Below are 11,291 nucleotides of genomic sequence, written 5' to 3'. Positions count from 1 at the left end.
GATCAAAACTCCTTCATGATTAAAATCCCACATACTAAGTACAGCAGCCATTTCTGCCTCAACCAATTAGTTCAAATTTCAAATACGGATCTTATTCCAACGCATTTTTCTTTGTTTTGTTTGGGTAAATTAAATCTGTATTTCTTTGTAAGCCACTTGGTCGATTCCGCACTGCAAATGTATAACAGGTTGCGGTTGGGATAAAGGAACCTGTTTTCCTGTTTTCCTGTTCACATGTGTTCTGTGCAGGCAGCCATTGGAGCCCACGGAAACAATCCAGGTTGCTGTCGTGCCTTTGCAGAGACTCAACCTGAAAAATATGAAAAAAGGAAAAGGAACCTCCCTGCAATTGCAGAGCAGTGGCACATGGATTCTCCCTGCTGTGGACAGCGCAGTGGAAGGGGGGCAAAGAAAGTGTCTCCTGCCTGGGCGTTTGCTCAGGAGCAACTCCAATTCAGGATTTTCCAAAAAAAATCCGGGTTGGAAGAAATAAAACCGGGCAGGCTCGTTTTGGGGGCAGGACCTATGTGAAGTCTCGCCCCCCCCCCCCCAACCCCAATGGATTGTATGCCATTCTATACATGTCTCTTTTGGCCTGTGCAGAATCAAGCCTTGTTCTCCCACTGGGGAGGAAAGTGGATAGAAATATTTGAATGAGAAGAACAGGCTGTTATGTCTCAACCAACTCATGGTGGCAGAGGTGGTTTGCTATTGCTGCAGGTAGTAGCCCCCCATCTTCCTTGGTTGTCCTCCATCCAAGTATTGACCACAGTCAACCCTGCTTAGCTCCCAAACTCAGATGAGCTAGAACTAAGCTGGGCTACCCACTGGTATTTAAATAAAGAGACATAAAAATAAATTCCCCATCTTATTCTCTGGCTGCCCATTATTTCTTTGCAGGCACAGTTGCATGGATAGAAGTAACCATTCATCAGGTGCATCCATGGAATTCCTGCTGATTGGATTCTCCAACCTGCACCACCTGCGAGGTCTCCTCTTTTTCATCTTCCTCATGGTGCACTTGGCTACTCTGGCAGGAAACCTTCTCATTCTCTTGGCTGTGGCTGCTGAGCATTCCCGTCCACCCATGCTCTTCTTCCTTTGCCAGCTCTCTGCGATCGAGCTCTGTTACACCCTTGTCATTGTTCCCAAGACACTGGCTGACCTCATTTCCCCAGGGGGGCGTACCATTTCCTTCGTGGGCTGTGCCACCCAAATGCACTTCTTTGTGGCTCTGGGAGGGGCAGAATGCTTCCTCTTGGCCGCCATGTCCTACGATCGCTACGCAGCCATCTGCCGGCCACTGAACTACACAGCCATGATGAGCCAGGAGTTTTGCCTTCAGCTGGCTGTGATCTGCTGCTTTGGTGGCTTTGCCGTCTCACTGGGCCTGACCGTGGCTGTCTTCCGCCTGCCTTTCTGCAGCTCCCGCCGCATTGATCATTTCTTCTGTGACATCCCTGCTCTGCTCCACCTGGCCTGCACAAAGAGTTATACCAGTGAACTCCCCCTTCTGATCGCCTGCATCCTCCTCCTCTTACTCCCTTTTCTGCTCATCTTAGTCTCCTACACTTACATCACAGCGGCTGTGATGCGGATCCGTGACTCTGCCGGCCGGGGAAAGGCATTCTCAACCTGTGCCTCACATCTGGCTGTTTCTCTCTTGCACTACGGCTGCGCCACTTTCATGTATGTCCGGCCCAAGTCCAATTACTCACCAAGTCGGGACAAGATGGTGTCTCTGGTCTACACCAATATTACCCCCTTGCTTTACCCTCTGATTTACAGTCTCCGCAACAAAGAAATCAAAAGGGCGGTAAAGAAACTGCTGCAGAAGAAAGTGCCCCAGCCAAACTGGAACATCTTTAACTATAAGTCTGGGCTCTGAGGGTATGGGCCCCAGAAACCATAGATGGGTATGCTGAACATTTTGCCAAGAACAGGCTAGTTATGAAGCACCCATCAAGCCCAATTATGGGTTTAGTGGGCTGTTTTTGACTTGGGGGGAGTGGAACACTGGTCCATTCCACACAACCCAAATAAAATGTTTTGAGGCAGGAAATAAAACATTTCCTCAACAGAGTTCTGCAACGTTTTTAGCCTGGAACTTTTTATTTCCAGCCTCAAAACAATTTATTTGCATGCTGTTCCCTAGCAATTCTTTTTCTGAAAATGTTTGTTGGTCAGTCCCTGCCAGTAAGATTTTGAGAATCTTCTGCTTAGAGAACAGTTTTGAAAAAATCAACCAACACAGGTTCCAATAAATCCAACCATGGATGTGCTTAAAATCTGCAGTGGAAAAAACCTGTGAATCAATACTTCAATCAGTGTAACAGAGCAAGAACAGAATTACAGAGTTTCACTCTTCCAAGTCGATTGAAGTCGATGGGTTTAGAAGGATATTTCACTATTTAGGATTGCTCTGTTTGCATAGTATGAAGTTTACAATTGCAATTCTACCCATCTCATTTTTATTCATCTAAGCAGCTCAGGCTGTTTCCGCATGGGCGAATAACAGCACCCTAGGGATGGGGAAAACACCATCCCTGGGGTGCTGTTCGCATAGGAGGCACTGCTGCATCGCAACAGCGCCATCCTGGCAGCCCCCAAGTGGCGCAAAGGCGCCACTTTCAAACCTTCCTCATTGAGAGATTTTTGAAAAGTGGAATCTTCTCGCCGGTGTGGTGCAAACCGCACCAACGGGAAGATGCTGCTTTTCCCGTCCCCTCCACTGACCTTCCCGTCCAGCACTGCTCTGGAAGGCTGGAGGGACATGCGCAGAAGTGGGATCCAGCAGGTTCTCACAGGTTCCCAAGAGTAGGTTACTAATTAGGTAACTAATCCCCGAGCCTCCACCGGCATAATTTATGCTGGTGGAGGTGCGTTTTCGCCACCGTGCGGAAACAGCCTCAGTGTGGTATACATGAACTTGCCTTCACCCATTTGTATACTCACTACAAACCTGTAAGGTAGGCTATGCTGAGCAAGAGTAGCTGACCCAAGCTCATACATGCTTCATGAATGAACATGGGGAAGTGTCTCCTTGTTTCCAGTCTAACCTGTGCTCCACACTGGCTCTTTTATTCTTCCATTTTGAATCCAGCCTTCATTCCAAATGGACAATGAAAACAGATGCCACCCACATATTAGCCAATAAAATGGAAGGACATTTAGCTTGGACTCAAATTTAGTTTGCCAATCTCAGTATTGGGCAAAATTAGTAGTGACTCATATTCTTGAAGAAAAGGGTAAGAAATTAAAATTCTAAAATACAATCAACATCCTTTTAGCAGTCATTCTGAAAGAAAAGTAATTGCATTTCCCTCCATTTTTCCATGTTGGGTCATAGAAGGGGAATAAGGGCAAATTCTACCCCATTCTCTTCCCTCAGGTTTCCAAATCTGTCTGAATGCTGGCACATCTGGAAGATGCCTTTCAGCCCTCAGTTTGGCAGGGACAATTGACTGGCAATAATATCTGCATCAGCATTTTCGTTTCATTTCTAAAGTTGGTTTCGTTTCCTCTGTTCCACTGTCCTCTTCGCACTTCATCTTTCTGTTGTCTAGTTGATCTGAGTTTCTGCTGGACAAAAGAGTAGGTAAGAAATTGATATTTATGGAGTCTAATCTAATAATATTTACTATAGTGTTGAACGGTACAAAATTTACAGAAGAGTTTAACAAACTGAACTTAAAATAGATCAAGTACAGACAATGAGGACAGCATTAAATAGTCAAAATGTTTAGAGAGCTTCCTGAAAAGGAATTCTAATCAAATAAGGCTGTTTGATAGTACAATAGAAAAATGGTTGTGAAGACTTGAGCAGGAAGATTTGTACATTTTAAAAACACTATCATTTGAACTGCTATGAATTAAAAGAACTTTTGAGTCAGCTTGGGGAGGGAGGGGCGATTTGTAGTTTGAGGTGGCCGGTCACCATTTTTTCGGCTCCACTTTAAAAATTGAATGTAATTTTTAAAAATCTGTGACCTATAGTTGTCCACATAATAAGAATTACAGCAATTTTGTTTCATAATGTAAATGTTTATGAATAAAGAGGTTGTATCAGTATGGAATGGTTAACAAAAGCAATGTTTCTTTCTTAGCTGTGCCTATAGCAAATGAAGTAGTTATTCTCTGTACTTTCCTACCTCCAAGGCTGCCATTTCTCCCACACCACTAGAGGGATTTTTGGGGACTTCTTTTGTTTAAAAAAAGAAAGAAAGATATTTGATAATATTGCTACCACGTTAAGCTACAGCAATGTCACTTGCCAGTTATAGGCTATATTGACATGCCAACTATCAATTAAGAACCTAAAAAACTAAAAAGCCTTCCAGTGATAGAGGAACTGGCAGATATCAGGGGCTGAAGCAAGGAAAATGTCCCAGATGTGGACAGCATGTTAAAATGCATACATTCTTCTCCACACAGTGTGCAAAGGTGTTTTGACACTTTCACAAAACATTGTCCTACCTGCTGGTCCTCCAGGGCAACTGTGAAATTAGATACTGGTCCAGATGGCCCAATGGTCTGATCTAGCAGGGCCACTCTTAAGGGTTCCTGAACTCGACTGGGGCTACAGTTGAGGAAGTTTCACTAGGTGCTTTCCTTCCCCATTTTAATTCCCCTCTTGATTGCTGTTTGCTTGCCTCACACAGGAGATATCTGCATGACACCAAGTATGTTTTCCCCTAAGGGGCTAAACGCAGCTGAGGGGAGCAATTTGCAACAGGAAAGCAGCATGCTGGAAAGGGCTCACTGTCTCCATGGCCGCAGTGGAGATCTGAATCCCTTTGTGGTTGTTATTCTTCTGCAATTGTCTCTCAGCAGTTTCAGCAGACTGTACTGTGTCAGGAGGTGGGAAGGAGGGCCATGATGTCATTTGAGGATGTGTCTTTTTGTTAAGGAGGTGGTTTTAATTTTCACATTCATTCTTGTTTCAAAATTTTTGCTTGTTGAAGTTAATCATTTGCATTTTCCTCACTACCTTCATTTCCATTGGTTTCAATTGGGAGAAATCATCATTCCTAGATTGATCTCAATAAATAGAATGCCATGGTTGGTGATTATACTCTGAAGGCCCGAATCAGCATGAATAATCCTTGGTATATACTTGGAGCTAAGGAGGAAGAAGCAGGAGCTTAGATGACTAGAGAGAGTATGACAGAGAACTCGTGATGAGATAGTAAGAACATCTTACATTTATGAAAGCCTATGTGGTGGCGATAAAAACTGTGAAGAAGGAATATTTCCTGCCCCGCACTGCATCTGCTAGCTCTGAGAGGTCACAAATTACTGGAAATTCTGAACTAAGCTTTGAGGCATTTGTGAGCTTTTTTGTGGATAAAATCTTATCATTCTGCAAGGAGCTCCCTGCCAATTTGGAGACAGTAAGGGAACTGGAGGCCCCTTGGCCATCTTCTGGTCCAATACTGGATCAATTCAGCCATCTCTCCCAGGACAATGTTGAAGGATCCTGTTGGTTTTGAAGCCCACCATGTGTCCTCTGGATCTGTGCCTTTCCTGGCTGGTGAAGGCAGGTGGGGATGGGGTAGGAAGACCCCCTTGGGAAATATTATCAATCTGTCTCTGAGTTCAAGAGCCCTCCTCCAGGAGCTAATAGAGGCAGTAATGAGACCACTCTTTAAAGAGCCATCACTGGATCCTTTAGATCCATCCATCACCATGCTGTGCCCCATCTTCCATACCTGGATGAGGTAGTTAAGAGAGCGGTTGAGGAGCAGCTTCAGGCTTTCCTGGAGGATGCATCAGCCCTGGGCCCGTTTTAATCTGGTTTCTGCCCGGGCTATGAGATGGAGATTTGTACATTGGTCATCCTCACGGACAATCCCTAGAGGAAACTAGATTGGTGCTGATGTTGTTGCCCAACTTAACAGCAGCATTCAGTCTTGTCAATCACGAACTTTTGGCACACTGCTTTGCTATCGCTGGTATTCAAGGGACAGCCTTGTAGTGACTGTGCTCATTTCTGCAGGAACAAGGATAGAGGGTAGCAGATATTGTAGATATAGTGACAAATGCATGAAGTATTTTCTTTGCTTAGGATAATTCACAAGGGGGTTTCAGTCCTTAATTTTTTTTGTAAATTTTTATATTTTAACAATATTGATAGTTTATCTACAGCACCGTATTACATCTGTTTGGCCTCCCCTCCCCCTCCCTTTTACCCTTCCTTCATATCTTTATTTCCTTCTCTTTTCTTCTGCTTTCTCTAATTTCGTATGAATGGCGTTGTGGGCGTGGGCTTATCATCCCTTCCCTTTGGATGGTGTATTGTAAATATGAATTTTATATTATTTTAAAGTCTTTATTATGTTTTATGGTGAACAACACCCTGAGCCCACTTGGGAAAGGGTTATAAATTCAAAAAATCTTATAAATTCAATCTTATAAATTCAATAAATAAAAATAATATAATAATAAATACAAAGGACGCACAGAGATGGACTTTATGCCTCCCCAGGATTGCAGGATGCATTGCAGAGGAGCACAGGGACAGAGATTCTGTTTATACCCCCTGGAAACTAGACAAAGATGGAGAGGAAACTCCAAATCAAACTTTACACTTTCCTGTTTAGGAAGACTGGCGCTATTACAAATGAGGAATGCAAACAGACGTTTTGCTGTACTCTCCAGAAAAACAGGCAATAAAGACAGAGGTCATTTGTGAATGCTAATCAGCATTACCCTGACTTGGATAGCCCAATCTCTTCAGATCACAGTAGTTAAACAGGGTCAACCCTGGCAAGTATTTGCATGGGGCAAAGAACACCAGGCCATGACACGGAATCAGGCAACAGCAAACCATCTCTGAATGTCTCTTGCCATGAAAACTGCACCAGGGTTTGCCAGAAGTCACATTTGATTTAGTGGCAGAAAACAACATCAGCATTAGTAACATACAGTAAGAATGACAGGCAGCCCCAACCACATGCTGCAGTGCTGGGACACAGCATTGCTACCACACTGCCCTGCCACTTCCAGAGAGACTTCGAATGGCACGGGGAGGTGGGAAAAACAATAAACCTCCCAAGCCAACCAAAAGCCCTCTATAAGGCTGAATGGACTTATGCTATGCTTTTGGTGGCAGAAGTCTGGGACACTGGCTGCGGCATCCACGGCACAAAAGCCCGGGTGGGGGCTAACTTAGTAGTCTTCACCCCCTGGGCCCACCCCCTCTCCTGTGCTGTCATCCAATCAGATGCCAATGCAGCCTAGAATGGCCAGCCTCACTTCTGGGTTGGTCACCACCAAGGTCTGCAGCAGCAGCCCGCCTCCCAGTTTGCCCACTCAGCTGATGCACTTGCCAAATGCACTGGCAAGGTGGGCAAATGTGCTGGAGAGAACTTGCACCAGTTCTATTGAATCATCCCACCCCCCACCCCCATTTAGATGGGACTGTACAAAATAGCAAAGCACCAGAAATAATGCTCAATCTTGGAGGCAACAGAGCTAGCTCAAGCAAAGAGGGACTCAGGAGCAGGGGTGTACCTCCCAGAGGGACACATGGGTGCAAATGTCCCCAGGTGGCAACCATTTAATCACGTGGGGGGCAGAAAATGATCCCCCACACCACTCCAGTGAAGAGGTGCACCCGCTCGGCACTCCCCCCTTCGCTGTCGGCTGTAGAGGTCCCCTCTGGGCTCTCCTGGCCCACTGCAATCTTCCCAGCTTTGGCGGAGGAGGCTTCCACACAGCTGCAGCTGAGTCACTCAGCATAACCTTTAAGAGGAGGGGGATAGAAGGAAGTCCCTTGCACCACAGCTGAACGGAAGTGGCCACTGCGAGTTAAGATCTTGCTCACCCTCACCCTACCCTCACCTGCTACTGAAAAAAGCCCATCGATTTTGCTCTAGAGGAAATCTAATGCCCCAAGGGTGTCGGGAGATCGGAGGGGGGGATTTTCACCCCCACTACCACCATTGAAAAATGAGGAAAGGGCAACATAGTACTGGAGATCAGTATACAAAATCTTCCTCTGGCATCAACTTGGCTTTATATTTGAGGGGGGGGGGAGCAGAAAACTCAGTTCTGGAGGGGGGGCGGAAAACTCAATTCTTGCCCCAGACTACATTTTCTATCAATACGTCACTGTTCAGGAGGGAGTTTCTATAGAATTAAGAAAGTATTACCTAAGCTACTGAACCTCCAATAGTTGCAAGATCGCTTCTGTGGAAAGGTCTGTAGCAACCTTGATGACTAGAAGCTTTGATGTGTCACATCTCCTTATCTCTCTAAAGTATTTTCCTGTTCCTCTGACTTCTTTGAACTTTCTAAATAATGCAGAGGTTGCTTACATACAAAGGTGTTTGGCTGTTCCTTTCCTTCCAAACTGGAGCGTACAGTACCCTCTATTCATTCTCTTCCCAGATTTTCTACTGCTTTGCTACAATGTTGGTTCAAAAATTGGGGTCAAGCACATTGACATGCTATCTGGTGACCATTTCTGGGGGTTCTAGGACACATCAGCACCATTTTCCTTCCATCTGTCTCTCACATCCACCATTTTCCCCATTGTAGCAATGAAGGACTTTTCAAGGGCTTTTTAAAAATCAACATTTGCTACTGCATTTTATGGAAATAGTGTATAGGGACCTTTTAGCATAATCTACTGGTTCTTCTGAATTCCTAGTTGTGATTTTAAAATGGTATCCCTCTAGCCCTTTTCACTGGAGAGATATAAGGGGAAAGATGCAGGCTGTTTTGTCCCAATTGCTTGGAAAAGAAGGAAAGCTTTGAGAAAGCTGGAAATGCTGTTGAGCAGTGCACTTCTTCCTGCTAAAGCTTGTTTTGCAGTTTCCTTTCCCCTAATGGCTACATGGAAGCTTTCCTAGTGGGACAAAGTGGTTCTCTGGAGTCATTTCAGGTCAACAAAACAGCATTGTGGTATTAATCAAAACTGGCCTGTGAATTAAGTTTCCTGCAGAAAACTTCCCATACATCTGAGGGAATCACATCTGGACAGTCACTATTACCTGTGAATTAGCCCTGAAGTATTACTCAGATGTCAGGCTGTGGTGGAGTGGGGAAATATTGTGTATTCTGAACATGATCTTTTGTTTTTTCTCTTTTGCAGATCTCTGTCAGTTGTTTGCCAGTATTTAAGAAGAAACATTCCTGTGAAAATGGGTATGATGAACTCTCAGTGGGCAACTGTAATTCCTGTAGTGCATTCTAAACAGAGTTATAACCTTCTGATTCCATTGAGGTTGATGGACTTAGAAAGGTGTAACTTGGTTTAGGATTGCAATGCCTATTTCCTAAGGTGGCAGTTTTGAGATGAGGTGGGAATGCCTTCAAAAAGAGGACTCCGACATCATAAGCAGGAATCATAGAAGCACACCTCCTCTGAGAAATTCAACAAAATTCTAGGATCACAATGTGCTCTAATCTGTTTATGAAAATGGTTGATGTAGGAAAATCCCATCCCAACAATCTATACAAATTAAACTCTGACAGGAAGAAAGTAGATTCCTTTGAACTGTGGTGTTGGCAGAGAGTGTTATGTATGTAAAAACAAATAAGTGGATTCCAGATCAAATCAAGCCTGAAATATCTCTAGAAGCTAAAATGACTAAACTGGGGCTGTCATATTTAGGTCACATTAATGAGAAGACACTGGAAAAGAAAATAATGGCCCATTCTACACAGCACAAATAAAATGTCCCGAGGATGCAAAAAAGACATCTCATGGAAGAACTCCACACACCTTTTCCTCCTAAGGCAGAACACCTTATTTCAACTCAAGGCGTCTTTTTTTGAAGTCGCTAAAATGTGGACCTTTTTCCTGAAGTCATCCTCAAGTCATCTCCTGCTTGTTGAGCATTACTCTGGAGCTGAGGAGATATCTTATTTTTCCTGCCCAGCTGTTAAAGCTCTCTTAGTTTTCTCCGCTGCTTGCTGCAGGGGCATGTTGTGTCAAATGTCCCCGGGCGCATGACAGTTAATCACTGGGAGGGCGCCGGGCCCAGGCCACACTCACCAGGTCAGGGCAGTAGACCTGGCCACTGTTGCCAGTTCCGGGAGGGAGGGGGGTAGACCTGGCCACTGTCGCCAGTTCTGGGAGGGAGGGGGGGTAGACCTGGCCACCGTCGCCGGCTCCAGACAGTAGACCTGGCTGCTGTTGGCTTTGGGCAGTAGACCTGGGTTCCAGTAGACCTTCTAGCCATTATTTGCATCCCACCACTGATCACCTGTCACATAGCCTTCACACTGCATCCAGGAGATATTTGCAAAAGCCTATAGATTTCTGTAGTGTTGACACCACTCAGGAAGAAATGAAATATTATATGATGACCCCTGAAAGCTTATTTTTTGGTAAGTTGTTCAACTTTTAGAAGCTATAGCGTAACGTTGTTCTCCCCAAGTTCTTTATCAAGTGCTGAAAGAGCTGAGGGGGTGGGGTGCTAGTTGTGGCTGTTTCTGCACTTGATAAGGCGAGGGGGGGATAGCAGTGCTGTGTGGTCACATCTAGTTTGGTCCTAAGTCAGTTTCAGAATGAAGGTGGGTGGAGACTAGGAGTTTAGTATGGATGGTAGAGTACCTGGTAGCATTGACATAGGAATGACTTTGATGGTTGTTGAAAAGTCCTGTTAAGTCACAACCCAGTAGGATGTTCAAGGCAAGAGATGAGCAGAGATAGTTTGCCATTGCCTTCCTTTGCAAAACAACCCTGGACTTCTGTGGTGGTCTCCCATCCAACTACTAACCAGGGATGACCCTCGGATATGACAAGATCAGGCCAGCAAGCCATCTAAGACAGGGCATGGGAAAAATTGCTGAATCTTAAACTTAGTAATCGACACTTTCCTTGGGAAAAGAAGAGGAGAAGGAGTTTAGATTTATACCCCCCTTTCCCTCCTGTAAGGAAACTCAAAGGGATTTATAAACTCCTTATCCCTTCCTGTCCCCACAACTGGCGCCTTGTGGGGTAAATAGGGCTGAGAGAGTTCGGAATGAACTGTGACTAGCCCAAGGTCACCCAGCAGGCTTCATGTGTAGGAGCAGGGAAATAAATCCAGTTCACCAGATAAGAGTCCACTGCTCATGTGGAAAAGTGAGGAATTAAACCCGGTATACAAGGACATCAGTATGGAACAACATCTCCTGTGTTTACTTTTTTTCAGAACAGGAAATTAACAGAAGTTTCATCATCTTGGTCCACAATAGGAGCTGGAAAGATGTCACGGTCTCTGTAAGTGCCAGGCCCCTCGTGAAGCCGCTGGAGGGAAACATGCTTTTTTTCTGGTTCCAATGGCTTCGGTCCA

The 11,291-nt window shown here is 44.9% G+C and overlaps 1 protein-coding gene and 1 long non-coding RNA gene across 2 annotated transcripts in view; both read left to right on the top strand.

Annotated features, from left to right (window-relative positions):
* The first annotated feature begins 910 nt into the window (after positions 1–910).
* LOC125437028 (olfactory receptor 10AC1-like) lies at positions 911–1,888 on the top strand. The gene has a single exon (XM_048504399.1). The coding sequence runs from the start codon at positions 911–913 to the stop codon at positions 1,886–1,888; it is 978 nt and encodes a 325-aa protein (XP_048360356.1).
* Positions 1,889–3,531: 1,643 nt separating this feature from the next.
* LOC125436844 overlaps positions 3,532–11,291 on the top strand; it is an 8,917-nt gene continuing 1,157 nt past the window's right edge. The window contains exons 1-3 of the long non-coding RNA XR_007245124.1: positions 3,532–3,598; positions 9,101–9,153; positions 11,151–11,291. The exon at positions 11,151–11,291 is cut by the window's right edge and continues 1,157 nt beyond it. This is a non-coding gene — a long non-coding RNA (uncharacterized LOC125436844). The remainder of the gene's footprint in view (positions 3,599–9,100; positions 9,154–11,150) is intronic.

The sequence above is a fragment of the Sphaerodactylus townsendi genome, linkage group LG07, assembly GCF_021028975.2.
Source record: "Sphaerodactylus townsendi isolate TG3544 linkage group LG07, MPM_Stown_v2.3, whole genome shotgun sequence".
NCBI lineage: Eukaryota > Metazoa > Chordata > Lepidosauria > Squamata > Sphaerodactylidae > Sphaerodactylus > Sphaerodactylus townsendi.
The sequence above is the reverse complement of the archived record's forward strand: the minus strand, read 5'-3'. Positions and strand labels throughout refer to the sequence as shown.